The sequence below is a fragment of the Sus scrofa genome, chromosome 3, assembly GCF_000003025.6.
Source record: "Sus scrofa isolate TJ Tabasco breed Duroc chromosome 3, Sscrofa11.1, whole genome shotgun sequence".
Classification (NCBI taxonomy): domain Eukaryota; kingdom Metazoa; phylum Chordata; class Mammalia; order Artiodactyla; family Suidae; genus Sus; species Sus scrofa.
Window position 1 is genome coordinate 94,977,259 of NC_010445.4, and position 26,932 is coordinate 95,004,190.

Here is a 26,932-nt window from a genome sequence, read left to right on the forward strand (position 1 = left end):
ACATTACAAGTTCCATCATAAGTGACTAGACAGAGTTCCCAGTGCTACACAGTAGGATCCTATTGCTCATCCATCCCAAAGGCAACGTTCTACATCTATTTACCCCAAGCTCCCACTCCCTCCCCTTCCCTCTTGGCAACCGCAAGTCTATTCTCCAAGTCCATGATTTTCTTTTCTGTGGAAAGGTTCCTTTGTGCCGTATATTATATTCCAGATAAAAGTGATATCATATGATATTTGTCTTTCTCTTTCTGACTTAACTTCACTCAAGATGAGAGTCTCTAGTTGCATCCATGTTGCTGTAAATGGCATTATTTTGTTCTTTTTATGGCTGAGTAGTATTCCATTGTGTATATATACCACATCTTCCCAATCCAATCATCTGTCCTTGGACATTTGGGTTGATTCCATGTCTTGCCTATTGTGAATAGAGCTTCAGTGGACATGCAGGTGCATGTGTCTTTTAAGGAAGATTTTGTCCTGATATATGCCCAAGAGTGGGATTGCTGGGTCATATGGTAGTTCTATGAATAGTTTCTAAGGTCCCTCCATACTGTTCTCCATAGTGGTTGTACCAGCTTACATTCCCACCAGCAGTGCAGGAGGGTTCCCTTTTCTCCACACCCCGCCCCAGCATTTGTTATTTGTGGACTTACTACTGACGGCCATTCTGACTGGTGTGAGGTGGTATCTCGTGGTAGTTTTGATTTGCATTTCTCTAATAATCAGGGATGTTGAGCATTGTTTCAAGTGCTTATTGGCCATCTGTATATCTTCCTTGGAGAAATGTCTATTCAGGTCTTTTTTCCATTTTTCCATTGGGTTGTTGGCTTTTTTGCTGTTGAGTTGTATAAGTTGTTTGTATATTTTAGAGATTAGGCCCTTGTCAGTTGCATCATTTGAAACTATTTTCTCCCATTCTGTAAGTTGTCTTTTTGTTTTCTTTTTGGTTTCCTTTGCTGTGCAAAAGCTTGTCAGTTTGATTAGGTCCCATTGTTTATTTTTGCTTTTATGTCTGTTGCTTTGGGAGATGGACCTGAGAACACATTTGCAAGGTTGATGTCAGAGAATGTTTTGCCTATGTTCTTCTCCAGGAGTCTTATATTTAAGTCTTTCACCAACTTTGAATCTCTAGTTATACATACCCCTTTTCATTTCTAATATATTTTATATATTTTATATTTTAATATATTTTCATTTCTAATGTAATTTATATTTGTGCCTTCTTTCTTTTTCTTGATTGGTATTGCTGCAAGTATGTATTTTTCGTAACAAATGACTTTTTTTTTTTGTCGTTTTAGGGCCACACCCGCAGCATATGGATGTTCCCAGGCTAGGAGTCAAATCAGAGCTACAGCTGCTGGCCTACACCACAGCCACAGCAACATGGGATCCAAGACACGTCTGCGACCTATACCACAGCTCATGGCAACGCTGAATCCTTAATCCACTGAGCGAGGCCAGGGATCGAACCCACAACCTCATGGTTCCTAGTCAGATTTGTGCTGCGCCACGATGGAGACTCCACAAATGACTTTAAATTTTGTCGATTCTTTCTTTTATATTTTTTCCTGTTTTATTAATTTCTGGTTTTAACTTTATCATTTTCTTCTTTTCACTTTCTTTTACGTTTTTATTTCGTTCTTTTCCCAACTTCTTAAGTTGGTCACTTAGCTTATTATATCTACTTTTTAGGTAGTTAGTTTCAAATTTTAAAACATTTCTAGCTGAAATGCAGTATAATAGAGAAAAGCCCATGGTTTATAAGAAAACAACTGAAAAAATTATTTAAGGGAAAGAAATTTACACACCTACAACCCAAAGGAAAAAATAGAATAGTATTACAACATTCTCTGATATATAGTAAATATTCAGCAAATACTAGTTTTTAGTTTTATTGATATTAAATATTATTAAAGTCATTTCTCTTTTAGGTATCATGGCATATTATCTAGCTAATAAAGATTTGTGCAACAGAATAGAGTCCTGGTAACTTGGGAAATAGCAAAATTTTAGAGTGTTAGGGAGAATCTAAGGAATATGATTGATTCAGATTGCATTTTAAAAGATGAGCCAGTTTTCTTTTCAGTTTCACCTTGCTTCATCAAATCAGTGGTGGGTTATGTTTTATAATTTTTTTCATTTTTTTCTAAGGTCAGATACTTCATACTGATGTGGTTTACCTGCATTGTGGACAAGGCTTCCGAGAGGCCGAGAAAATAAAGAGGCTTTTGCTGAATTTCAAGTATGAAAATAAATAACCTTTTGAGTACTTCTGTGGCTCAGCCAATCAGAGATACCCTTGAAGTCCCTAATTTGGGCCAGGGAGGGATTAAGGGAAATGCCTTGGTGAGAAAGAAGGAACCATGTAAGCACTGCTGGGGCAAATTGCTGGAGAACCCTGCATTTGGAGCCTTTGGAGACATGCTCCTCTTTTCCTCTGCTGCTTTCACTAAACAAAAGTGGTAATTATGAGCAAAAGCGAGCATTTAAATCTTCTGTTTGGACCTTCTCTCTCTTTTGCTTTTTTCATGGATTTGAGGAATGGATGTGGGAGTGGTTAGAAGCTTCAGAAATTATTTGAAAACATATCACATAATTCAGTCATAATTCTCTATTATGGCTTAGAATGCTCCAGAATTTACTTCTTCATGTCTGAATTTGGTTCCTTCTATATGGAAAGAAACCTGACTATTCTTGAGATTGTGTGACATAAAACATTTCTCCACTGCCTCCTATAGTACCAAGTGCAGGGACAATGTCTTTTATTCTGTGGAAGTGTGCATTGCCCTTATGAGATAGGGGAGAGGTTGCCTGACTGTATGAGAGATTAAGAGCATCATATAATAATGTCTGTGTATTCTGTACATCTCCTGATTGATTTAGAAGCATGCCTTGACCTCATCCACTTTCGCATTCTGTCTCTCCTTGAAGTTGCAGCACTGTGGTGATTGGAAATGGAACTGCCTGCCGGGAAACAGAAGCTTACTTTGCTGACCTGATAATGAAAAACTACTTTGCACCACTGGATGTTGTTTACTGGTAAGGCCGTTAGGAATGTTTCTTTTCTTTGAGAGGCAAAGGAACTTCTAAAGTTTCTTCTGTAATGAATTCTCCCTTCTCTTTTTAAGATACATACCTTGTTTGCCCTTATATCACCTCTTACTATTCATAAGAGCTTTGCAGAACAATTACAGTGTCTATCTCGTGGAAAAGTTTGAGTTTCAATATCCTGAAACCTCCCACAGACTCAGCAAGTTAGGGCTTACTTGGATTCATGGGATTTTCCAGGCTGTACATTGCATGAGGGCTCTAGCTAATTAGGGACTAGTGAGTAGAATGCTGTATACAGCTAGCAGCTATAGACTATAGGTAACTTAGCCTTGTCCTAAAGTTTTGATGTCTGTGAATCATTGGCCTTCAGAACTGAGAGCCAAGGTAAGTATTACAGATTAAAAGCATTTCTGATGTTCCTTTCTTGTCTCTTCATCACATGCTTTCATTTTGTATAGGTGTGCAATTAACTGGGACATAACTTGGATTAGCATGACCTGTTTCTCTAGTTGCAGTCCTAGACCTGGAACTAGAGTAGTTCTGTTTTCATCCACACTGTTTCCTCACTTTCTTTTTGACCTCAAATAGACACATTTCCCTTTTCCAAAATGCAGCAGAATGCTAAATCCTAAAGGATTTAAATCTGGGAGAGAAGATAGTTATAATGGATGATATCTGGGGAAGAGTAAGTAAGAGCCATCTCCCACTGCTTTTTGAGGAACATCACAACTAAGTATAGTCAACTGATAAATATGTGATCAGGATCAGCAAAAGAAAAACAAAACCCGGAGTTCCCATCATGGCGCAGTGGTTAACGAATCCGACTAGGAACCATGAGGTTGCGGGTTCGGTCCCTGCCCTTGCTCAGTGGGTTAACGATCCGGCGTTGCCGTGAGCTGTGGTGTAGGTTGCAGACGCGGCTTGGATCCCGCGTTGCTGTGGCTCTGGCGTAGGCCGGTGGCTCCAGCTCCGATTCGACCCCTAGCTTGGGAACCTCCATATGCCGAGGGAGCGGCCCAAGAAATAGCAACAACAACAACAATAACAACAACAACAACAACAAAAGACAAAAAAAAAAAAAAAAGAAAAACAAAACCCAACACAGGAAGAATTCTAGGATCCAGTTTCATCCACACTGATAGGCCAAAAGTGAGATAGGCCTTGTATTTAGTACAGTTTTCCATGAGCCAAGAGTATAATCAGGATGTTAGAAAAACATTTCAGGGCAACCAAAGGAGAGTAGAAAGAAGGTCAGAGACAAACTATCGGTGCCATGGGATCATAGTTCAGGAAAGGATCAGATTGAATAATCTGCCTCAGCATTTTTCTTTCTCCCTGTGGTTGCTCAGGTTGGTCTGGGAAGCACTCCGAATCTCAATTCTGGGAACTGCACTCATGCATCCAGTCTTTTGAGAACCTAATAGAGGGACCTGCATAGCCAGTTCAGTTTATTTCAGGCAACTTCTCTGATTCTTTTTTTTTTTTTTTTTTTTTTTTTTTTTGTCTTTTTGCCATTTCTTGAGCCGCTCCCACGGCATATGGAGGTTCCCAGGCTAGGGGTCTAATCGGAGCTGTAGCCACCGGCCTACGCCAGAGCCACAACAACGCGGGATCCGAGCCGCGTCTGCGACCTACACCACAGCTCATGGCAATGCCGGATCGTTAACCCACTGAGCAAGGGCAGGGATCAAACCCGCAACCTCATGGTTCCTAGTCGGATTCGTTAACCACTGCGCCACCACGTGAACTCCGATTATAAATAGAACTTTCAAATCATTAAAAACATTAAATACTGAAAGACTTGTTAGATTTCATCTGAATTTGCTTATAGAGTCTTCCTTTCTTGAACTGTCAGCTATGTGTGGCAATGGAGAGAGGCTGAGCTTTGGAGCCAGACAAAGCGGGGTTCATCTTTTGTTGTCTCCATTTACTAGTTATGCAATTTTGAGAGTTACTCTTCCTTTCTGAGCTTCTCTTCCCTTCATCACTTGAAATGAGGAATACTTTTGCTTTCAGTAACATTTTGAAGTTTTTGTTACAATTATATTTGTTTTCATTACAGTTATCTTGCATATTAAATATTAAAACATTCTTTTGTATTTATCTCTTTTTGTGTTTGTATTTAGAATTAATTTACTGCAAAAAAAATTTGGATGGATGTGTCAGGGTACATGGGATTTACAAGTCAGAAGATAAGTCACGGTGTATGTTAACCTATGGCAAGTATGTCAGGGTAAAAGGTGCTGGAAGGAATGGATAAGAGGGAATGTGCTGGTGGATGTGTCAGGAAAATGTTTTTCAGGACGAGTAGCTGAAAGAATTATAGGAATGCCTATCAGATTATCAGAGGGTTAAAAATGACTGCCAGAGAAAGCATAGAAATTTCAACTTAAATGTAGGTTGCAATGTAACTTTGAGAAATTATGGCTGAGAAATATGGTTTCTTCATAATGGCATGCTGAACTGGCAGAATGATAACAAAATGAAACTGAACAGCTGATTTTCCTAAAGTACTCATTGTAAATTCTGACTAGACATTTGCATTATTTGAGGATTTCAAAAGCATATAATAAAACATTAGCAAAAGGATTCCAACAGTACATTAAAAGAATAATACACTATGACAAGTAAAGTTCAAATCAGAACTGCAGAGATGGTTCAATTGTAGGAAATCTACTATTTCTATAATTTAGCATATTGATCAAAAGGGAAAAAACCTCTATGGCAAAATTCTGCAAAAAGCATACGTGTTATCTTTAGTTCTTGATTTTTAAAATGTAATAAAATAGGAATCAGTATTTTCAAAATACTCATAAATAAAGACTATTTCCTTTAAATGATTTTTTAAAAAAAATAGACAAAAGGCAGTATCAACCTTAAGGGAAACACTAGAAGCACTGTAATAAAAGTAAAGGAGGAAAAAAATCCACTATCATTACTGTTATATAATAGCTTTTCAAAGATATTGCATAACACAAATAAGAGAAGAAAATAAGGTAGAAATAAGTAGAATTCCTTGAAAAGGAATTGATAAATTCATCATCTTGCAGATGATATGACCATGTGTTTAATATAGGATGCGTCTGTGAAAAGAAATACTATTATATGTGTCATTTGTTTTAAGTATATGCTAGAATAATTTGCTCTTTTCAATCCTCTAGCACATAGGCACTCATTTTAATTTTTGAGTATCTGAATATATATTCCCTTTTATTTCATTTTTTTGCCTTTTTTTTTTAGGGATGCCCCCTCATCATATGGAAATTCTCAGGCTAGCGGTTGAATCTGAGCTGTAGCCTCCGGCCTACACCACAGCCATAGCAACGCAGGATCCAAGCCACACTGCGACCTACACCACAGGAGCTCCGGATCCTTAACCCTCTGAGCGAGGCCAAGGATCAAACCCGCATCCTCATGGATGCTAGTCGGGTTCATAACCCACTAAGCCACAACAGGATTTCTGTGTATATTCCCATTCATTTCAAAACATCATACTTGGTTATTTTCTCCTTTCAAAACACTATTCCTGTTTTTCCTTTTGTAAAAAATAGTGTTTTTTATGTAGCAGTGTAATTGCTATGTAGCTAAATTATATAGCAAGATTTATTGAAATGTAGAAATGACTAGCTCCTAATGAGACATTTGTGCTTATATGCACTGATTTGGTTTCTCCTATATTGAAACCTTAAATCAGTGTACCATGTTCTCCTTATCTCTGCCTCCTTCACACTGCATATTTCTGTACTTATCGATGCATCTCAATAAATGTTTAGTCATTTTCATTGTTAAATATTAAGGGTAAAACTATTTTTAATCAGATAAGTCTTTTCAAGACTATTTTTATTTATTTATTTATTTATTTATTTATTTTTTTTTTTTTTTTTTTTTTTTTTTTGTCTTTTTGCCTTTTCTAGGGCCGCTTCCCACGGCATATGGAGGTTCCCAGGCTAGGGGTCTAATCAGAGCTGTAGCCGCCAGCCTACGCCAGAGCCACAGCAATGCAGGATCCGAGCCACATCTGCGACATACACTACATACAGCTCATGGCAATGCTGGATCCTTAACCCACTGAGCAAGGCCAAGGATTGAACCCGCAACCTCATGGTTCCTAGTCGGATTCGTTAACCACTGCACCATGACGGGAACTCAAGTCTTTTCAAGACTATTGACCAAAATTACTATATGCAATAATTATGGAAAATTTCCTCTCTGTTAATGCTTTGGTAAACCTATATTGTACTGTTTTCTTTTTTTTCTTTTCATTGATGCAGGACTTTGTACTTGGTGGGTTATAGACTTATATTTTGCCAAAGATGATTTCTGAAGTAAGAATATTGCATGGTTAGAGTTATGTATTTATTAGTGAACTATGAAAGAATCAAAAGTTATCTCTAATATTTGCTGTCTTATATTTCAAACTATGATTGACAAGGTTTATGCTAATAGTGGAACCATTGCTAGAGATCACAGCATTCTGTGCGTTCTAGATGCAGGAGAACACTTAAAATCTGGGAGCGGAAAATGGAAAATAGGGAGTTCTCGACATGGCCCAGTGGTAATGAACCCAGCTAGTATCCATGAGGATGCGGGTTTGATCCCTGGCCTTGCTCCATGGGCTAAGGATTCTACATTGCTGTGAGCTGTGGTGTAGGTCACAGACTCTGCTCAAATCTGGTGTGACTGTGACCAGCAGCTCCAATTCAACCCCTAGCCTGGGAACTTCCATGTGCTGTGGGTGTGGCCTTAAAAAGACCCCCCCCCCAAAAAATTTTTTTCTGCTATTAAATCAGACCCATGCTTACTGTTTCTTCCTTCCTTCCTTTCTTTTTCTTTCTTTCTTTCTTTCTTTCTTCATTCTTTCTTTTCTTTTCTTTTCTTTCTTTCTTTCTTTCTCTCTCTTTCTCTGTCTTTCTCTCTTTCTCTTTCTCTCTTTCTGTCTTTCTGTCTTTCTCTCTTTCTTTCCTTCCTTCCTTCCTCCCTCTCTTTCTCTCTCCCTTCCTTTCTTCCTACTTTAGGGCTGCACCTGCAGCACATAGAATTTCCCTGGCTTGGGGTCGAATCTGAGGTAGAGCCACGGGCCTGTGCTGCAGCCATAGCAACACATCATCTGAGCCATATCTGTGACCTACACCGCAGCTCATGGCAACACCAGATCCTCAGCCCACTGAGTGAGGCCAGGGATGGATCAAACCCACATTCTCATGTATACTAGTGGGGCTCAGTGGTAACATGGGAACTTCCATGTGCTTACTGTTTCTACTCTAAAGGCTGAAGTTTTCAAATGACTTTGAGCAGACAGGTGTAGGAAAAAAGAGACATTAATTTTGCTTCCTAAAGACCTCACTCATTAGGATAGTGGAAGAATTAGAAAACGGATAAACTGAGAAGGTGTAATGTGGGATGAAAGAATGAGAAGAGGGAAGGGGAGCTAGTAGAGGATTAGGGTTGTAGCTTTTGAGGTTAGATATATTCCAGGGGGCCTGATCATTGAAGGACAAGCAAATGGTCAGATCTTATTAGGAAAAAAGAGTTGGTGTTGGACATCTGTGGAATACCCATTGGACCTCTTCTTTTATTTCACTAGGGTACCGGCCATTTAATAGAAGGAAGATATAATTTAAGGAATTGCTTTTTGAGATAAGTTGACGTACCTTTCGAAGTCTAACTTAATTGCAGGGAAGAGCTTGAGCCTCGAAGTGTTAACTCATTTGTGAAAACTGCCTAACAGTGAGGCTAATGAAAAATCTTTTGCTTAAAAAAAAAATTTCTTTACAGATACTGATGATATCTTTAATGTCTACTGTCTGTAAATGTCTTTCTATTAATGATTAATCTGTCATAACTTTTGCAAATTTTGCAAAAATTTCCCTATTTTTTTTTATATTTCAAGCTTTATTTTATATAGAATTAAAAATTTTTTCTCAGATTTATCTTTCTTTATGGCTTATGAGTTTTGTATTACGGTTGAAACTGTTCTTCTGACTTTTTTTTTTGAAGCCACAAAACCTCATTTCCTCGCAGTTACTTGTATGGTTGCTTCGAAGCTTTATTCTCTAAGAAACCAAAAAGTTAATGAGAGAACCTTAATCAGCTTAGATAACAGAAACAGAGTACACAGCTATTAAATAACCTGGGGGTAATTTTGAAAAAGTAATGGATGCTGATTCTCCCCTTCTTTCTTAAGGCTTCTCTTCGCCAACTATGGTGTTTTGTTAACAGCCGAGCTGCCTGATTTCTTCTCTTCCTTTTCCTCCTCTTGTCTCCTTTCCTGTTCCCTTTCTCCTTCCTCATTTTTCTCCTTCTTCCCTTCTCTCTTACATCCCTCCCCTTTTTCCAAATTCTTTTGTTTGGTTATGCCATGTATTTGACATCTCCTCTATTTGACAGCTGGATTATTTCCTCTCTTTGATGTATCTCTAGTTTTAAACCTGTTAGTACAGACTTATTGACCATAATTACCATATTTATTTGTAGGCATGTTGAGTATGGTATTTGTATGAGCTTAGGAGAAATGGCATTTGTTTTCAACCTTATCGTTGACAGCTCAAGAAGAAGAGTATAGTTATGTTGATAAGAAATAAAGCATCAGGAGTTCCCGTCGTGGCGCAGTGGTTAACGAATCCGACTAGGAACCATGAGGTCGCGGGTTCGGTCCCTGCCCTTGCTCAGTGGGTTAACGATCCGGCGTTGCCGTGAGCTGTGGTGTAGGTTGCAGACACGGCTTGGATCCTGCGTTGCTGTGGCTCTGGTGTAGGCCAGTGGCTACAGCTCCGATTTGACCCCTAGCCTGGGAACCTCCATATGCCGCGGGAGCGGCCCAAAGAAGTAGCAAAAAGACAAAAAAAAAAAAAAAAAAAAGAAATAAAGCATCAAATTGTTTATTGATCCTTTTGTTACTAGGTAGCATTTATACAGCTTTCTTTATTCTAATTAAAATTTATTGGGACTCTTGAATCGGTACGGTGACATCTGGGTCTTTAGAATCTCAGCTGTCATTTTTCAAATATTACTTCTGTCATATTTTTTCCTCTCTGATCTCCCTCTGAAATTCTAATTATATCTATTCAGCCTTCTTATTCTATCCTACATGCCTTTTAACCTCTCTCTTTACATCTTCCTTTTCTTGTTTCTCTGGGCTGCTTTATGGTTGATTTCTTCAGATCTTTCCTCCAGTTTACTAGCTTTTTCTTTAGTTATTAAACTCATCCACCAATATTTTTTACTTCTAGAAGTTACATGTTCCACTTCCAGAAGCCCTGTGTGTTAGTTTTTCAGCTTTATTGAGTGATAATTGACATATAATAAATTATACATATTTAAAGTTTTCAGTTTCCTAAGTTTTGACATATGTGTTCTCCCATGAAACCTTCACCACAATTAAGATAATGGATATACCCATTACCCCCAAATTTCCTCATATTCCTTTGTAATCCTTCCTGCCTTTTCTCACCTTCCATCCCCCAGACAACCTCTGATTTGCTTTATGTCGTCATAGATTGGTGTACATTGTCTAGATTTCTATGTAACTGGAGTCGTGCAGCATATATTCACCCAGTGTAGTTATTTTGAAGTTCATTCATGATGTTGAATATGTCAGTAGTTTATTCTTTTTGTTACTGAGTAAGTATTCTATATTATGGTTAAATCATAATTTGTTCATTTAGCTATCGATGGACATTTGGATTGTTGCCAGTTTTTGACCATTACAAATATAGCTGTATGAACATTCTTGTTCAGTCTTTACATGGACATGTGCTTCATTTCTCCTGGATACCTAAGTAGGAGTAGAATGACTATGTTGTATGGTAGTTATAGGTTTAATTTGAGAAACTGCCAAACTATTTTCCTAGGTGGTTTTACTGTTTTGCATTCTCACCAGCAGAGTATCAATTCCAGCTTTTCAATATCCTCGTCAATCTGCTTGGTGTGACTGGTCTTATAAATGTAGCTATCCTAGTGGATGTGTAGTGATGTCTCACTGGGGTTTTAATCTCCATTCCCTAGCAATTGATGTTGAGCATCTTTATTGGCTTGTTTGTCATCCATATGTTTTTCTTTGTAGTATTTGTCTGGATCTTCCTGTTTAAATTTTTTTTATTGTTTTTCTTCCTATTACTAAGTAAGAGTATTTTATATTTATTCTGAATACAAGTCTTTTGTTAAATACATGTTTTTCTCCCATTTCTCCGCCTTTTTCTCTTTTTATTTATTTATTTTTTTCTTATTTTATGGCTGTAGTCTCAGCCTATGGAAATTCTTGGGTCAGAGATTGATTGACTCTGAGCCACAGCTTCACAACCTATGATGATGCAGCAACCCAAATTGTTTTGCAGTCAGGTTCTTGACCCACTGTGCCACAGTGGAAACTCCGGCCTTTTCATTTTTTTAACATGGCCTTTTGAAAAGAAAACATTTTAAATTTTGATGAAGTCAAATTTATCAATTTGTTTTATATAGTTCTTGCTTTTTTGTCCTACGTTAGTAATGTTTGGAGAAACTAAGGTCAGTATGATTTTCCTCTGTTTTGTTTTAGAAGTTTTATAGCTTTAATTTTTATTTAGGACTGTGATGCATTTAATACGTGTGTGTGTGTGTGTTTTCTTTTTAGGGCCATACCTGTGGCACATGGAAGTTCCCAGGCTAGGGGTCAAATTGGAGCTGCAGCTGCCAGCCTACACCACAGCCACAGCAACTCAGGATCTGAGCTGTGTCTGTGACCTACACCACAGCTCATGGCAATGACGGATCCTTAACCCACTGAGTGAGGCCAGGGATTGAACCTACATTCTCATGGATTCTAGTCATGTTCATAACCTGCTGAGTCACAACGGGAACTCCCTGAAGTTAATTTTTATGTGTAAGGAGAAGTTCTTTTTTTTCCTATACGGCTATGGATTATTCCAGTACCATTTGTTGAAAGATTTTCCTTTCCCCATTGAATTACTTTGGTATCATCTTGGTTGAAAATCAACAGCTCATATACTTGTGGATCTATTTTTGGAGTCAGTTCAGTTTAATTTATCAATTTTTGTATCTTTAATACTACTCAGTACTAATTTTGTAGCTGAGTGTGATGAAATTAGATAGTGTCATCCTTCAATTTTGTTCTTCTTTTTTAAAATTATTTTGGCTATTCTAGGTCATAGCACATCTATATAAATTGTAGAATAAGCTTTTCAATTTTTATAAATGGGCCCGCTGTGATTTTGATTGGGATTAAGTTGGCTGTACAATTTAATTTGTGGAGAATCGACATCCATCCATTTAATTTTTAATTTCAGCTCTTTTTTATATTTAGAAACTTGATATTCTTTCAGATCTGCTTGATCATTCTTACAGTTTTTTAATTATTCTTGAATATATTTTTAAACCTATCTTTCATTTCCTTAATCACACTAGGCATTATTTTGTGATCATTTTAATATTTAAAATCCTTGCAAATCCATTTCTGTCATCTGTTGTTACTGCTGGTTCTTCTCTTGTTTCCTTTTCTGTTCAGTTAATTTGTATTGAAAACTCTTTATTTTCATTGAACTTTATCTGTGGGAATTCATTGAAGCCTGGATTGATTGCGGGTTGCTTCAAAGAGGATTTGCATTTGCTTCTGCCAGACTCCTGTAGACACTACCAGTTTGGGTTCACTTAAATTAAATTCTCCACTTGAATTTTTTTCTGGCCACCCAGGTAGTGTGAATTTAGGCTGCAAATGAGAGAGATGTCTTATGGTTCCATATTCTCATCAGAGATTCCTCTTGTGACAAGTTCTGAATAGTCTCTTTTCATTGTAATATCCTAGGGTTAGGGTAGAGGATATACTTTGACCCTTATACTGAAGGTTTAACTCTTTGGGATATCAGCTTTATATGTGAGAGGGTGTTGGGGGACTCTTTTGTTAACATCGTCTTGGGTGGACCCTGGGTTTTTTCTTCTAATTCTTTGGTTCTGTTAAGCTTTCTGAAGCCATGAAGATAGAAAGTAAAATTCCCCTGGCTCAGCAATGCCCTCAGGTGAAAGCTTCAGAAATCAAGATTCCCATGGTTACTTCTTTTTTTTTTTTTTTTTTTTTTTTTTTTTTTTTTTTTTTAGCTTGAGCATATTTTTCTTGCCAACCTACTGATGCATTTCAGGTGTATTTTATCTAGGATTTGTAATTGTTTTCAGTAAACTGTTGATCCAGGTAGGTAATCTTCCCTGTTACTGTCTACAAAGTCACTACTTGATTTTCTATTTTTAGTCTCTTTTAAAATTTGGTGTTTTCAGACATCAATGATGTCAACTATAAGGGAAAATTAGATGATCATTTTAAATCATCTCAATTTACGTTTTTGAATTAAGAATTAAGTAATTCTTTTACTTGTTTCCTGTGGTTATGAATGCCTATGAAACATGTGCGTGATATTGTTTCTAGCAATTTGATAGTCTTTTTTTTTTTTTTTTCTTCTTGTAAGCATGTTTGAGAGATTTTGAAAAATCCAGGAAAATACAGAAAGGAAAAGAAAAACAATTTGTAATTCAGCACTTGGAGAATGTTATTAATATTATATTTTATTCTAGGTATTTTACTTATACATTAATTCATTCAACAAACATTTATCACATGTAAATGTTTAATTGAATGAGGAAGACTCAATAAGGTGCAAGAAGAAAGCACTTTTTAATTTCTGTCCCATTCCTTATTCATGTTTGGAGTAGTTCTTTTCATCCTTGGCTGAAATAATGGTCAGATCTCAGCTTTTTCATTCCCTTCTAGCCATTAGAACAATCTCATTTTAGCAACAGAAATCTCTTCTCTAGTGTAGTAATCAAAGCTTCAAGCTTGATATAAATTAAATTCCCTGTCACTCTGGAAACACTGTTTTACTGTAGGGGCTTGCATGGGGCATGGTTAGCTTCCTCTCTCTTTCCTTCTCATTATTTTTGTCTTCCTTCCCAATTCACTAGCTGAATTTTCTGATCCCCCTAAGTTTAGTCCTCAGAGTTGGGAATAGGGAAAAGCAGCATAGTCTTATGAGGTGTGGCCAGTTGCAGTCTGAGAATAGAACCTTCTTTCTTGGTTGTCCATTTACCACTGCTGATTGATTCTTCCATGGGGTGTTTTTGAAAAATTTTGCTTTTGTTTTCTGAGATTTTTTCACTGACAGGATCCTTGAGCTGCCGTCCATGTGACTTGGTAGATATCGTCTCTGGCTGACTGGTTATGACTCTCCTTCTCCAGACCCAGGCATCAGTTGGGCCACTCTTCTCTGGGTCTCTTTGCTCCTCAGTTCTCTTGGACAGAGCCTCTTTAAAGCCACCTCCTCCTTCCTCCTGCATTTGGTTCATCCATCCTTGCCTACTCTCCAAGGGGAATCAGCAACTTATCCATAATGCAGCTCTCTTCCCCCCCTTTTATTCTCTTTCTCTCCACTGCTTGTGTTTGCATCTGTTCCCTTTCTTCCGTTCACGGATGTGTCTTAGAGAAGCCCCTGTCACTTGGCATGGGGTGAGCAAGACACTTCTGAATGAGATTAGGGCAGCAGGAGACCTGCCACTGCATTCCAACAATCTTCTTAAAGAAGTTTTCTATTTCGGAGTTCCCGTTGTGGCTCAGTGGAAATGAATCTGACTAGCATCTATGAGGGCGCAGGTTCGATCCCTGGCCTTGCTCAGTGGGTTAAAGATCCGGCATTGCCATGAGCTGTGGTGTAGGTTACAGATGCGGATTGGATCTGGTATTGCTGTGGCTGTGGTGTAGGCTGGCAGCTGTGGCTCTGATTGGACCCCTAGCCTGGGAACCTCCATATGCTGAGGGTGCGGCCCTAAAAAGACCAAAAAAAAAAAAAAAAAAAGGAAATTTTCTCTTTCAGCTCTAGCTCCCATCTGTCCCTTTTCTTAAACACATACCTATTTAATAGGACAAAATTGTAGGATTGCTAACACTGCAGAACAGACTTTTGGGACTTTAGCCAGAACAAAACCATCCCATGTGCTCTCCTACCATCAGCAAAGTATTATTAGTAACCAAGCTATATGGTAGGCACAGTACTATGTGCTATAGTAAGAGCCGTGAACAAGATAGCTGCTTTCTTGAAGCTTTTATTCTAGCGAGGAAAACATGAAATGATAAGTGTTGTGTGTTTATATATTCTAGGTCAATTAGTAAATTATATATGGAGAATTAAAAGCAAGGTAAGGGATAGAGTGTGACAAGAAGTGAAGTTTTTTCATAGATACGTGTATAACAAATACTCTTTTAGTGAGAGGAATTCAGTTCATGTGGTATGGTATATGAGATATATTTTAAGGAAAAACCCAGACTGACATAAATGTGATGAATTTATATCCTCATTTATCTATAGCGTCCAGATTCATTTCTCATTATCTTCATCTTTTTAGTATCATGAGCTCCCTAGGGCCTTGTTTTTCAAATAGTAGGTCGCAACTCATTGGTGGAAGGTCAAGTCAGAGGTGGTGGGTCCCAACTAGCATTCTTTTTTAAAATTTAATAGAAAAGAATAGGAAATAAAGTTCATTTCATATAGAAAGCCTAGGTATTACTTCATGAATATTTGTTTTCGTTATGTACATGTATTATGTAGAGTATGTTTCCTATTGTCAATTCTTCGGGGTTCCTGGCCCCAGTTTCAAAGTATGTATGGGATGTCCCACACATACACAACCAGCAATGCTCTGACGCCAGATAGGTGTCCTGCCATTTAATTCAATGCGCGCCCCCACCCTAACTTCAGATGCCAGTTGCAAGCCCAGGTTGTCACCTGGACTTGTGACCAACTGGCTGTAGATTGGAGTTGCCAACCTCTGGACCCCCTCCTCAGGTTCAGTTAATTTTCTGGAGGGGCTCACAGAACTCAGAAAACAGTTTCCTTGTGTTTACCAGTTTATTGTAAACAGGATACATACAATAAAGGATTCAGGTGAACATTTAGATGGAAGAGATGTGTAGGGCAAGATATGTGGGATGGGCTTAGAGCTTCCATGCCCTGTCTGGGTGTACCACTCTCCCAGCCCCTTCACAGGTTCACCAACCTGGCAGCTTGGAGATGGGCAGATGTGTTATTTTGATGTCCCATGGGGAAAGGTTATGCAAATGACTGTTGTGATATGATCAGGCAAGATTATTATTAAACTGTAAAAGATTGGATAGTAAGCATTTAAGAAGGGAGAGTAGAACATAACCATTGGAAGGCAGCATGCATTTCTTATAAATACAACATTTTGGTTTTATTTCATTTTCTGTTAAGAAAGCTAGACTGGTAGGTGCATCTGAATCTCAGCACATCTTTTCATAGTCTTTTGATGCCCTTATAGAGAAATAGAGATTTGGTTATGAGGCTTTTCAAGAGGATACTGATTAACAGCTGGATTGATGTCTGGTATGAGGTCTCTAGCGGTGTGCCAGAGACACTCTATTAGTTAGCATGTTAATCAGGACTTTAGTCAAGGCCTGGAGGTTTGCTTTTCAAGTTTGTGGATATTGATGTGTATTAAAATCAGGATCAGAAAAGTTTTTGAAATACTTGGGTTGTTGGACCTAATCTAACAGGATGAACTGTAATACAGATGATACATGACTTTGGTGATTCTGGAAAGAACTTTCTTAGAGATTTTAATAGGATGGTATCTAAGTTTTTCTTTGAAATCTGATCATTGAAGATTCTCTCAGAATAACATGAAACAGACCTCCCATGTCCCGAACCACCTGAACCTGTTTCTTTTGGTTTAAAAACGTTTACTTTTATCCATTGATATTCCTCTCTCCACTTCCGTGGCTGTTATAAACACTACACTCTTGTTTATAAGACTTACTTTCTGGGATGTTGGGGACATTACATTTAAAAATAAAATTGTTCTCCAACCAATACAATCTAGTTCATGTTGAAACAGCCAGAATATTTTTTCAGAATATACCTGTATATTTAAATAGACCGTTTCAGTGAGATATGTTGGAAAGGAGGCATAAGGAATGAATAATTATGGTGTATGCATGTGTGGTTTTAAAATACTATTTGGATTTGGATTCAGTTTGACAGTTTTTGATCAAAATAAAATATGTTTTAGCAGTTTGTAACCCATGTGTTTCTGAACCCCCAGGTCCAACTTAAGTATCTGCAGGAATTATCCTAGCCTCCCTCGCACCCTCTTAACTCTTGCAGATCTTTGTTTATTGACTTAGATTAGAACTGGCCTAGAGCCCAGTGATGGTCATTTCATGTCTTAAGGTTTTTGGTTACAAATCTGCTTTTGTTGCCACATCCAATAAAGATTCTTGATTGTTTTTGTTAGTTTTATTACAAGTTCTTGCCCAAGATACAGTGTATTATAACCAAAACAGATGTTCTGTTTAGACAAGTGTATTTGCTATAACAGAACTAAAAATGTAAATTAAGCATGTTTAGCATTAATGTAAAAATTGATGTACTCTGGAATGTTATGAGTGTTTTTGATAACCTTTAGGAATGGAAGGAACAGTGCCTTGTTTTGAGCAATTGCTTTACTTTTTTCTCTTTTTGTTTCAGTTTGTCTGAGTATGTACAGCCTTATATTCCCAGATCCCCCTCTAAACTAATATTTTACTGTGGTCGTGAAAGTAGAATGGAGTTCACCAATTTCAAAGATACATAGTTCTATTATTTCTAAAAGTACAAACATCAGACGAACACTATTTTATCACAGAAACGTCGAGTAGAAAAAAATATAGTTTTTAAGATTCTAATGCTTATAAATAAGTTGGTGAAATAATTATACACATATCTTTCCAAAAATGGTGTATTTATTGAAGTTGGCAGCCATCTTATAGTGTTGTAGTGTAGATCTCTTGGTCTGTAAATAACCATCTCTGTGATCAGAGCCCAGTGCAGTCCTGATTGATGCTAAATTCTGTGCTATAGTGAACACAGATGTATGGTGTGTAAAGGAGAATGTATTTGATTATGTAATTTTACCTCTTTTTTAGATCATAGTTCCTAGAATAAATTAGAGTGTAAATTTGTTACCAACAAATTACTAATGACATGAGTCTTACCTTGAGATTGTCAATTCTTTGGTGTATTCTGATTTGTATTTTTCGCCTTTCTTTGGTATCAAACAGCTTCCTGTTCTCCCTCACCTTTGGCCAACTCTCTAAAAAATGTATTCAATTAATTATTTGGAACAAAAAAAATTTTTTTTTAAATTAGAACTGTGTGGGTTGTACAGAATCACTATGGTTCTGTTCATATTTCAGTTGCATTAGAACAATGCAACGTTGCAAGGATTCTTGAGATCCTTTTCCTTTGGTTATATAGGATTTGAAGTTTCTGAGGCAAGAATTCGATATTTGGAAATAGTTTTTGGATCCACTTTGTGTTTTATATATATATATTTTTTGAGGTGGGCACCTTTTGATTCTAATATATTTTATGCGGCTAAATCTTTGTGTCATGCTCTCCTAACTTATTGAAATACCACTTTCAAGTTCCCCGTATCCGTACATTTCTAAGGTTACACCCAGCTTAATTCCCATTACTTTTCTGCTTCACAGCACTTGCATTTTGAAGGGACCCTAACATTTGGGTTCACATTATGATAATTAGACTTCAGGGGCATGGGGGATTAAAGATGTCTCAGGTCTAGTTGCAGAATAAAGTTCAGAAGCACTTGTAAAAACCTTGCCTGATTGGTGGGTAGAAGAGCTTTTATTTATTCACTACTCATGCAGCATTAATCCGTATTTCATCAGGTACCTACAGCACTGTAATTCTAGATGTGACCTTGGGACTTGATTTACTTCAGCTCCGTTTTCTTTATTAATGTGCCATGAAAGAGGTACATGAAAGATAGCCAACATCAAAGTACCTTTTAAAGTAAAATGGTTGATAGGAATTCCCTGGTATTTAACACTGTCTGTCAAATGTTTCAGCTGGTTTGCATCCTTTTACAAGCTCTTGCTTGCTGCACTAAAAGAACTTAAAGCAGTTGTTTCAAGTCTTGGGGGTGGGGTGGGCTGGGCTGTGGTGAAGGTGGTGATGGTTGGGTGGCGATCCTTAGCTAGGGAAGAGAGTAAATGAGAAGTTAAGGACATATTCTTTTTCCAGCTGTGCCCTTCCCAAGATAATTTGTTTTTGTGTTTTCCTTCGGGTTGGAAAGTGTTTAGTCCAGTGTGGTGCCGATGATTAGAGTGATGAGGCGCTCCTCTGGGTTATAAGAAGATTGAAGAGGGTGACCAAAAAGAATTCATCAGGCCTCCGTGAAAGCGAGAATAAAAGGCAGTGTCAGTGTCTTATTCGGAGATTGTTTAACTATAACTTCACAGCCTGTTTATTGTTTACTGAGCCATCTGAGGAAAAGCTTTTAAACATAGTAATGTGGGAAACTGAGTCTTAAGAAGAACAAAGGAAACACACTCAGAAAAGGTTTGCCATGTGTATTGTGGAATGTTTCTTTGCCCGTAAATGCGTGCTTTAGAGGCTATTTCTGTTCTAGGCTGAGTAAATGGGGTAGAATTCTTGTAGCTCAGTTGTGAAACATTCTTTCTTTGTTTCACAAGTATTTGTTGGATGTTTCTCCTACGTAAAAAAAAAAAAAAAAAAAAAAAAAATTTAAAGCCATTTTGCTTTTTAGATAATCACAAGGATTGAGTGGATCTGTTCCTATTATTTTTACCTGAGAACTCTCTTAATCTGAATAGTAAAGAATAGAAATTGTAGGATGTTTTAGAAAATGAAATGTACTTGCTTTCTAAGGTATCTCCAAACTGTTCTCCATAGTGGCTGTACCAGTTTACATTCCCACCAACAGTGCAGGAGGGTTCCCTTTTCTCCACAGCCCCTCCAGCACTTGTTATTTGTGGATTTATTAATGATGGCCATTCTGACTGGTGTGAGGTGGTATCTCATGGTAGTTTTGATTTGCATTTCTCTTATAATCAGCGATGTTGAGCATTTTTTCATGTGTTTGTTGGCCTTTCAAGTTTATACTTTTATTTTCAACTTGCTAACATAACCTTGGTTTGTAGAAGTCTTTTAAAAATCTATCATAACAAAAGCTTTTTTGTAGTTAGTAGTATTAAAATGCTTTAAAGAGAGCATATTCTCTTGATATTCTGTAATTTTGTCTATAGTAGTTGCTTAAGCAACTTTTTATTCATATACAGCAGGAAAATTTCAACCCAGACCTGGTCTTGGTTATTAACTGAACTAAAGTGTTTGACCTTTAAAGTATAAGAAACCAACACTACAGCTGACACTGATGAGTTTGCTGATGGCCTTTTCTTTTTAAGGAAAGCAGATATTTGAGACAAACTGTCCACATAGAGTGAGCTACAGAGGTCTCCTGAAGGGAGATAGCTTACTTGGTATATGTGGGGGGTGAGCAGTGTATATAGTTTATATGGCATTTGAGTCTGTGATTAAGGAAGTGGGTGGGAGAGGTACATCTAGCCCATTTGACAGCATAGGAAATGCAGAACTTCTTGCCGCCATTGCCATAAACTATATATGGCTCACCCCTGGCATTAGGAAGAGTGACCTCTGGGTTGAGAGAGATGGATATTAGGAAATAGTTTATAGAATGAAAGCTGGAAGTTGTATACCTTTCCAGTCATGCCACAGTTTTCGTCAGCTCCTTACCCCCTCCCCCTTCACAGTTGACATCATCTTTTGCAGATGTATTCCTTTAATAATTTGATGTGACTCATCATAGTCATAGGAAATTGGGAGACCCTGAAGCGTGAGACTGCGTAAAAAGTCATGAAATTCTTTCTTTGTAATCATTTTAGCTCTCCTGAGGCAGAGTTGTAGAGTCCTTTGGTTGACATAGTGATTCATGCTTTGAATTTTTTTTATTTCAAGATTTTGTGTCTAATTTAGGACCAGAATGATTTGGCCCCAATATTGCATTTATTGTTGTTGTTATTATTATTATTATTACATAATATTTAATCATCCAAACTTACTAACTGTAAGTTAACATAAAACTTGATTGATAGAGTCAACATAGTCAAGAGTTGTAAGTGATATTTATCAGTTATTTAGTGATAAACAATTTGAGCATGCAAATGAGTCACCAGTTTAGCAGTTAATCAGTCTATTTTTGACTGATACTTATGTTTACTAGTTACCTCATTTACCCCAAATTTCAACTCTTCTCCAAAACGTTTTTGTTTCCTTTTTTTAAAAAACTTTTTTTGGGGGCGGTTCCCGTTGTGGCTCAGTGGTTAACGAACCCAACTAGCGTCCATGAGGATGTGGGTTCGATCCCTGGCCTCGCTCAGTGGATTAAGGATCCGGCGTTGCCGTGAGCTGTGGTGTAGGTCACAGACGAAGCTCTGATTGTGTGTGGCTGTGGCGTAGGCCAGCGGCTACAGCTCTGATTGGACCCCTAGCCTGGGAACCTCCATATGGCGTGGGTGCGGCCCTAAAGAGACGAAAAAGCCAAAACAAACAAACAAACAAAAACCACAAAAAAACAAGGGGGAAAAAAAAAACCTTTTTTTTTTTTTTTTTTTTTGCATTACAGGTATGGCATATGGACCCCAGGCTAGGGTCCCGACCACAGCCACAACCACAGACACAGCCACAGCAATGCCAGATCTAAGCCATGCCTGCAGCCTACACCACAACTCAAAGCAATGCTGGATCATTAACCCACTGAGCAGGGCCAGGGATGGAACCCAGATCCTCATGGATACTAGTTGGGTTTGTTTCTGCTGAGCCACAATAGGAACTCCTGTTTTTCCTTTCAGCATAATTTTCATGAACCACAGAAAAGACCTCAAGAAGTTTGATAGACTAAATTCAGATAGTTCCATGGTTTAAGTCATGATGATTTAAATTCATGTAGTTCCATGGTTTAAGTCATGGTGCTATCATTGCATTTGTCATATTCTTTCTAATTCCTGTTTTAAGTGGCACTTACTAATACACTGGGGATGTTTTTGGCTCAGAATTCAGATGTTGGTGTGGCCAAAATTTGAAAACTTTGAGGAAGGATATAGATGTGAAGAAGCCTCTACAATGTCTGTGGCGTACAATGGGAAATACTTTGAAGATACTCATTTCTATTCAAGCCATAGTCTCTAATTTCTAAGATTCAGTAACTTCCTTCTCTTCCAGGTCCTAGGCTTATTTTGATTAAAACTCACTGGTTATTTAAGTGGAACCCAGATTCCTATCTTCTGTCTTATCTCCACTCCTCTGTTAGGGGACCCCTGCCTCTTAATCCCTTGGGGAGATTCTGTGCCTGGTTCTAAATATGAAATGCTCCTCTTAGATAGTTTAGACTTTGGTAGGAAAAAGTAATGGGCTTTTGTTAAGTGGAGGAAACATATAAAGTTATCTGATCTGTTTTGTTAAATTGACTATTTCGGGGGAAAGTCTGTTTCCAGAATCTGGCGTATGCACAGCATCCTTTTGTTGTTGTTGTTGTTATTACATAGAAATGAAATATTTCATTTAATATTTCATTGAGCTCATCTGGACTCCTTCAGTTTTATATACTGATATTTCTCCCATTGCTGTTGAATGTTCTTACTTCCACCTTTGGTAATCATCCTTTCTGTCCATCCTTACCTCTTCCTTGCTTTTAGACGGTGCCCAGATATTTTCTTCATTCCCTTTATCTTCTCTATAAGTCTTCTTTTCCTAGGTAATTTCTCCATCCACCTCTGGGGCTTCATCTTTTGTGTCTGTGTGTTCTAAATCTTTAGTTTCAAGTTCTCTCTAGAAATCTGGATTCAAATTTTGTTGGCTTGCTGCCCAGTCTCTTCATTATCCCTCTGTTTCAACCAAACTTATCTCCTTGCTTTGGCCCCCAATTCCATTTTTCTTTATGTGTTTTTTGTTCTTTTTTTTAAGCTTCTCCCTTGTTGATGGGCTAGCAGTTCCTTGGGCACAAAATTGATAATCTTTGTTTTCTTTTTCTGCTACACATTCCATTCAAACTGTCAGCATTCCTTGTTGATTCTCCCTCTGGAATATTTCTCCTCTTTCTTTCAGTGTCTCCTATTTGCCATTCTTCTTCCATTGAAAGTTTAAGCCTTTCATGAGCTGGCCTCAAGCTACTTTTCCCAATATAACCTCTTGATACTCCCTTTCAGCCCAAGACATGATATTCATCAATCAAGCATTTGTAATCCAAATCTGCATAGTTACCTTTTGTTATGCCATGGATGCCATCCATTAAGGAATCATATAATTTAATGTTATAATCAACAATTGATTCATTATAAGAATTAGCACAGTTATAATTTTTAAGCCTATATTTTATTAAATATAAGCTGAAATGTATCCATTTTCAATAAGGCAGAGTCATTTAAATCTTCCCCTGATCTGCTCCTGTTATTTACAATGATATTTTGATTCCTGTTTTCAGTGGACTCTGCGTTAAGTGCCCTTTCTATTCTTACCTAGTATCCTCAGTTATCAGTAGTTCTTATATACCAGGTATATTAGAATATTTGTTCTTTGTGACTTTCTTTTTTTTACCTCTTCTGTAGTTAAAAGAATAGGCTGTGGAACCAGATTCAAATTATAGCTTCATTTCTTACTGCCACAATGACAAGTTATTTAACTTTTCTGTCTCTTCATAAAGTAGAGATAATAATAGTACCTACCACAAGATCTTTTTTAAAAATTGTATTAGAATTGATTTACAATGTTCTCTCAATTTCTGCTGTACCATAAGATTTTGGTTAAGATTAAATGGGGTGTACATTTAAAAACACTTAGAATAGGGCTTGGCAATAGTATCCAATCAATAAATGTCAGCTGACTTGTGGTTGTGGGGGTAGGGAGGAGTGGGATGGATTGGGAGCTTGGGGTTAATAGATGCAGACTTTTGCCTTTGGAATGGATTAGTAATGAGATCCTGCTGTGTAGCACTGGTAGCACTGGGAACTATGTCTAGTCACTTATGATGGAGCATGATAATGTGAGAAAAAAGAATGTATACATGTATGTGTAACTGGGTCACCATGCTGTACAGTAGAAAAAAAAATAATGTATTGGGGAAATAAAAAAAAAATGTGAATTTGTAAAAAAAAAAAAACCCAAAATAAATGTTAGCTGCTACTACTTTTTATTATAACTACTAAATGTATAATAATAATTATTAATATTGTTCATATTCTTTTTTTTCTGTGGAATATCCTTTCCCCATTCTCTGCCTATTATAATTTTACCTATACTGCAGGGACTACCTGGGGTGCCACATCCTCCATGAAACTCTTTTAGGTGCCTGCAGTTAATCTTACCTTCTTTGTGTTCTCATAAAACTTTGTGTACTTCTACCGTGACACTTAAAATATAGTGTTTTTTGTACTGTTCCTATTTGTGTAACTGTTACTTGGAAAATTGCTTGTGGCCAGGGAGGCTTTGTTGTTCATGCTTTTGGAAGAGTACCTTGTTCAATATTTGCCTATATTGGTAGTCAAAAATGTGAATGGATTTAAAACTGATTAACGCCTCCCCCTACCTGCATATATGCATGTGGGATATGTATATATATTTATGTGCATACATAATTCTTCTGTGTATCAGGTATTCCTATAAGGGCTTGGGGGATACAAAAAAATAAAAGGTATATTTTCCAGATTAGAAGTAGATGATATCAATACCTTAAAATAGGTTTTAAAAAATATGCCATAAAACGAAAGAGAATATATAATTTAAATAAGTAATTAAATGACCCACGTCCTCACCATTCAGCTTTTAAAACATATAACATTATCATAACTTTTGAAGCTCCCCTGTCTGTTCCTCCTTCAACACATCTGTCTCCCCTTCAAGAGATAATAACTTTACTGAACTTTTGTGTTAATAATTCCCTTCCTGTTTTGCATGATGGCTCGTTTAGAGACCTAGAATCCTACTGCATGTATTCTTCAAGATTATTTTTTCAAGATTATTTCATAGACTCATTCACTTTGATATATTTGTGATGTTTGATAATTTACTTTGCTGTGTTCACTTTCAATCACTTTGAACTGTGATTCATTAATTTTTAGTGTTGTATTACATAATTATACAATATTTTTCTGTTGTAGAATTTATGGATATTTGGGTTCTTGTCAGTTTTGTTTGTTGTTTTTGGAAGTCTCAATTCATTTAATTTGTTTGAATACCAGCTTTAATGAGATAATACATATACCATATGCTTTAACCATTTGAAGGTACATTTCACTGATTTTTAGTATATTCACAGACATGTGGAGTGATGATAACCACTGTCAATTTTAAACCCTCTCACCATCTCTGTTCCTCCCAGCTCTCAGCAAGAGAGCCTGGAACCCTGTTCCTCCCAGCTCTTAGCAACTGCTGATCTGCTTTTTGTCTCTATAGATATCTTTGTTTTGTACATGTCATGTGAATGAAAATAGTGTATATGGTCTTTTGTAACTATCTACTTTTACTTAGTATAATGTTTTCAAGGTTCATCATGTGGTAGCGTATATCAGAATGTTACTCTTTTATGGCCAAATAATATTCCATTATATGGATATATCATAGTTTGTTTATCCATTCATCAGTTGATGGACATCTGGGTTATTTATATTCTTTGGCTGTTATGAATAATGCTACTGTAAAAATTCATGTACAATTTTTTGTATGGATATATGAGGAATTGCTATGGTGACTATGGCCAGTTGGTTGAGGAACTGTATGTAGACTGTTTTCTAAAGTGTTGGTACCATTTTTTTTTTGTTTTTTTTGGTTTTTTTTTGTCTTTTTGCCATTTCTTGGGCTGCTCTCGCGGCATGTGGAGGTTCCCAGGCTAGGGGTCCAATCGGAGCTGGAGCCACCGGCCTACACCAGAGCCACAGCAACGCGGGATCCGAGCCGCGTCTGCAACCTACACCACAGCTCACAGCAACGCCGGATCCTTAACCCACTGAGCAAGGCCGGGGATCGAACCTGCAACCTCATGGTTCTTAGTCAGATTCATTAACCACTGCGCCACGATGGGAACTCCCAAAGTGTTGGTACCATTTATATTCCTACCAGCAGTGTATGGAGGTTCTGACTTCTCCACATCCTAACCACACTTATTATTGGACTTTTTGATTATAGATTTTCTAGTGGGTATGAAGTGAAATTTCCTTGTGGATTCAGTTTGCAATTCTTTGATGACTAATGGCATCCAGCATCTTTTCATGTACATATTGATCATTTGTGTGAATTCCTTGGACATGTGTCTATTCAGATTTCTTGCTCATTTTTTATTTAGGTTGTCTTTTTATTATTGATTTTTTTAAGAGTTCTTTGTAAATTCTGGATACAAGTCCCTTCTTGGATGGGTGATTTGCAAATACCTTCTTTCATTCTGTGGGTTGTCTTTTTATTTTCTTGATGATCACATTTAAAGTACAAAAGTTTTAAATCTTATTGGAATCCATTTTTTTTTTCTTTTGTTGCTCATGCTTTTGAGTTCATATGTAAGAATTTTTTGCCAAATCCGTGGTCATAAAAAATAACTTCTGTTTTCTTCTAAGAATTTCTATGTAGTTTTAGCTCTACAGTCAAGTCTTTGATCCATTTTGAGTTGATTTTTATGTATGATGTCAGGTAAGAGTCAATTTTCAGTTTTTTTGAATGTGGCTATCCAGTTGTGCCTGTGACATTTGTTGAAAAGGCTGTTCTTTCCTCACTGGTTGATCTTGACACTCTTATTGAAATCAGTTGACCAAAGAAGTGTAAGTTTATCTATGGTTTCTATTTCATTGATCTATTTGTCTATCCTAGTACCACTTATCACATTATCTTGATTATCATTTGCTTTATAGTAAATTTTGAAATCAGGAAATGTGACTCTTCCCCTTTATTCTTCTTTATCAAGGTAGTTTTGGCTATTCAGGATACCTTGCAATTCCATATGAATTTTAGAATCAGTTTGTCAATTTCTA

At 37.2% G+C, this 26,932-nt stretch overlaps 1 protein-coding gene across 4 annotated transcripts in view; it reads left to right on the plus strand.

Annotated features, from left to right (window-relative positions):
* Positions 1-26,932, plus strand: part of SRBD1 (S1 RNA binding domain 1) — a 224,887-nt gene that overhangs the window by 68,206 nt on the left and 129,749 nt on the right. For all 4 annotated transcript variants that reach the window (XR_002342735.1, XM_021087562.1, XM_021087563.1 and 1 more), the window contains exons 13-14: positions 2,155-2,245; positions 2,935-3,042. Coding sequence is in view for 3 of the 4 variants with exons in the window: in XM_021087562.1 (XP_020943221.1) it covers positions 2,155-2,245; positions 2,935-3,042 (199 nt within the window). In the remaining variant the exon portion in view is untranslated. The remainder of the gene's footprint in view (positions 1-2,154; positions 2,246-2,934; positions 3,043-26,932) is intronic.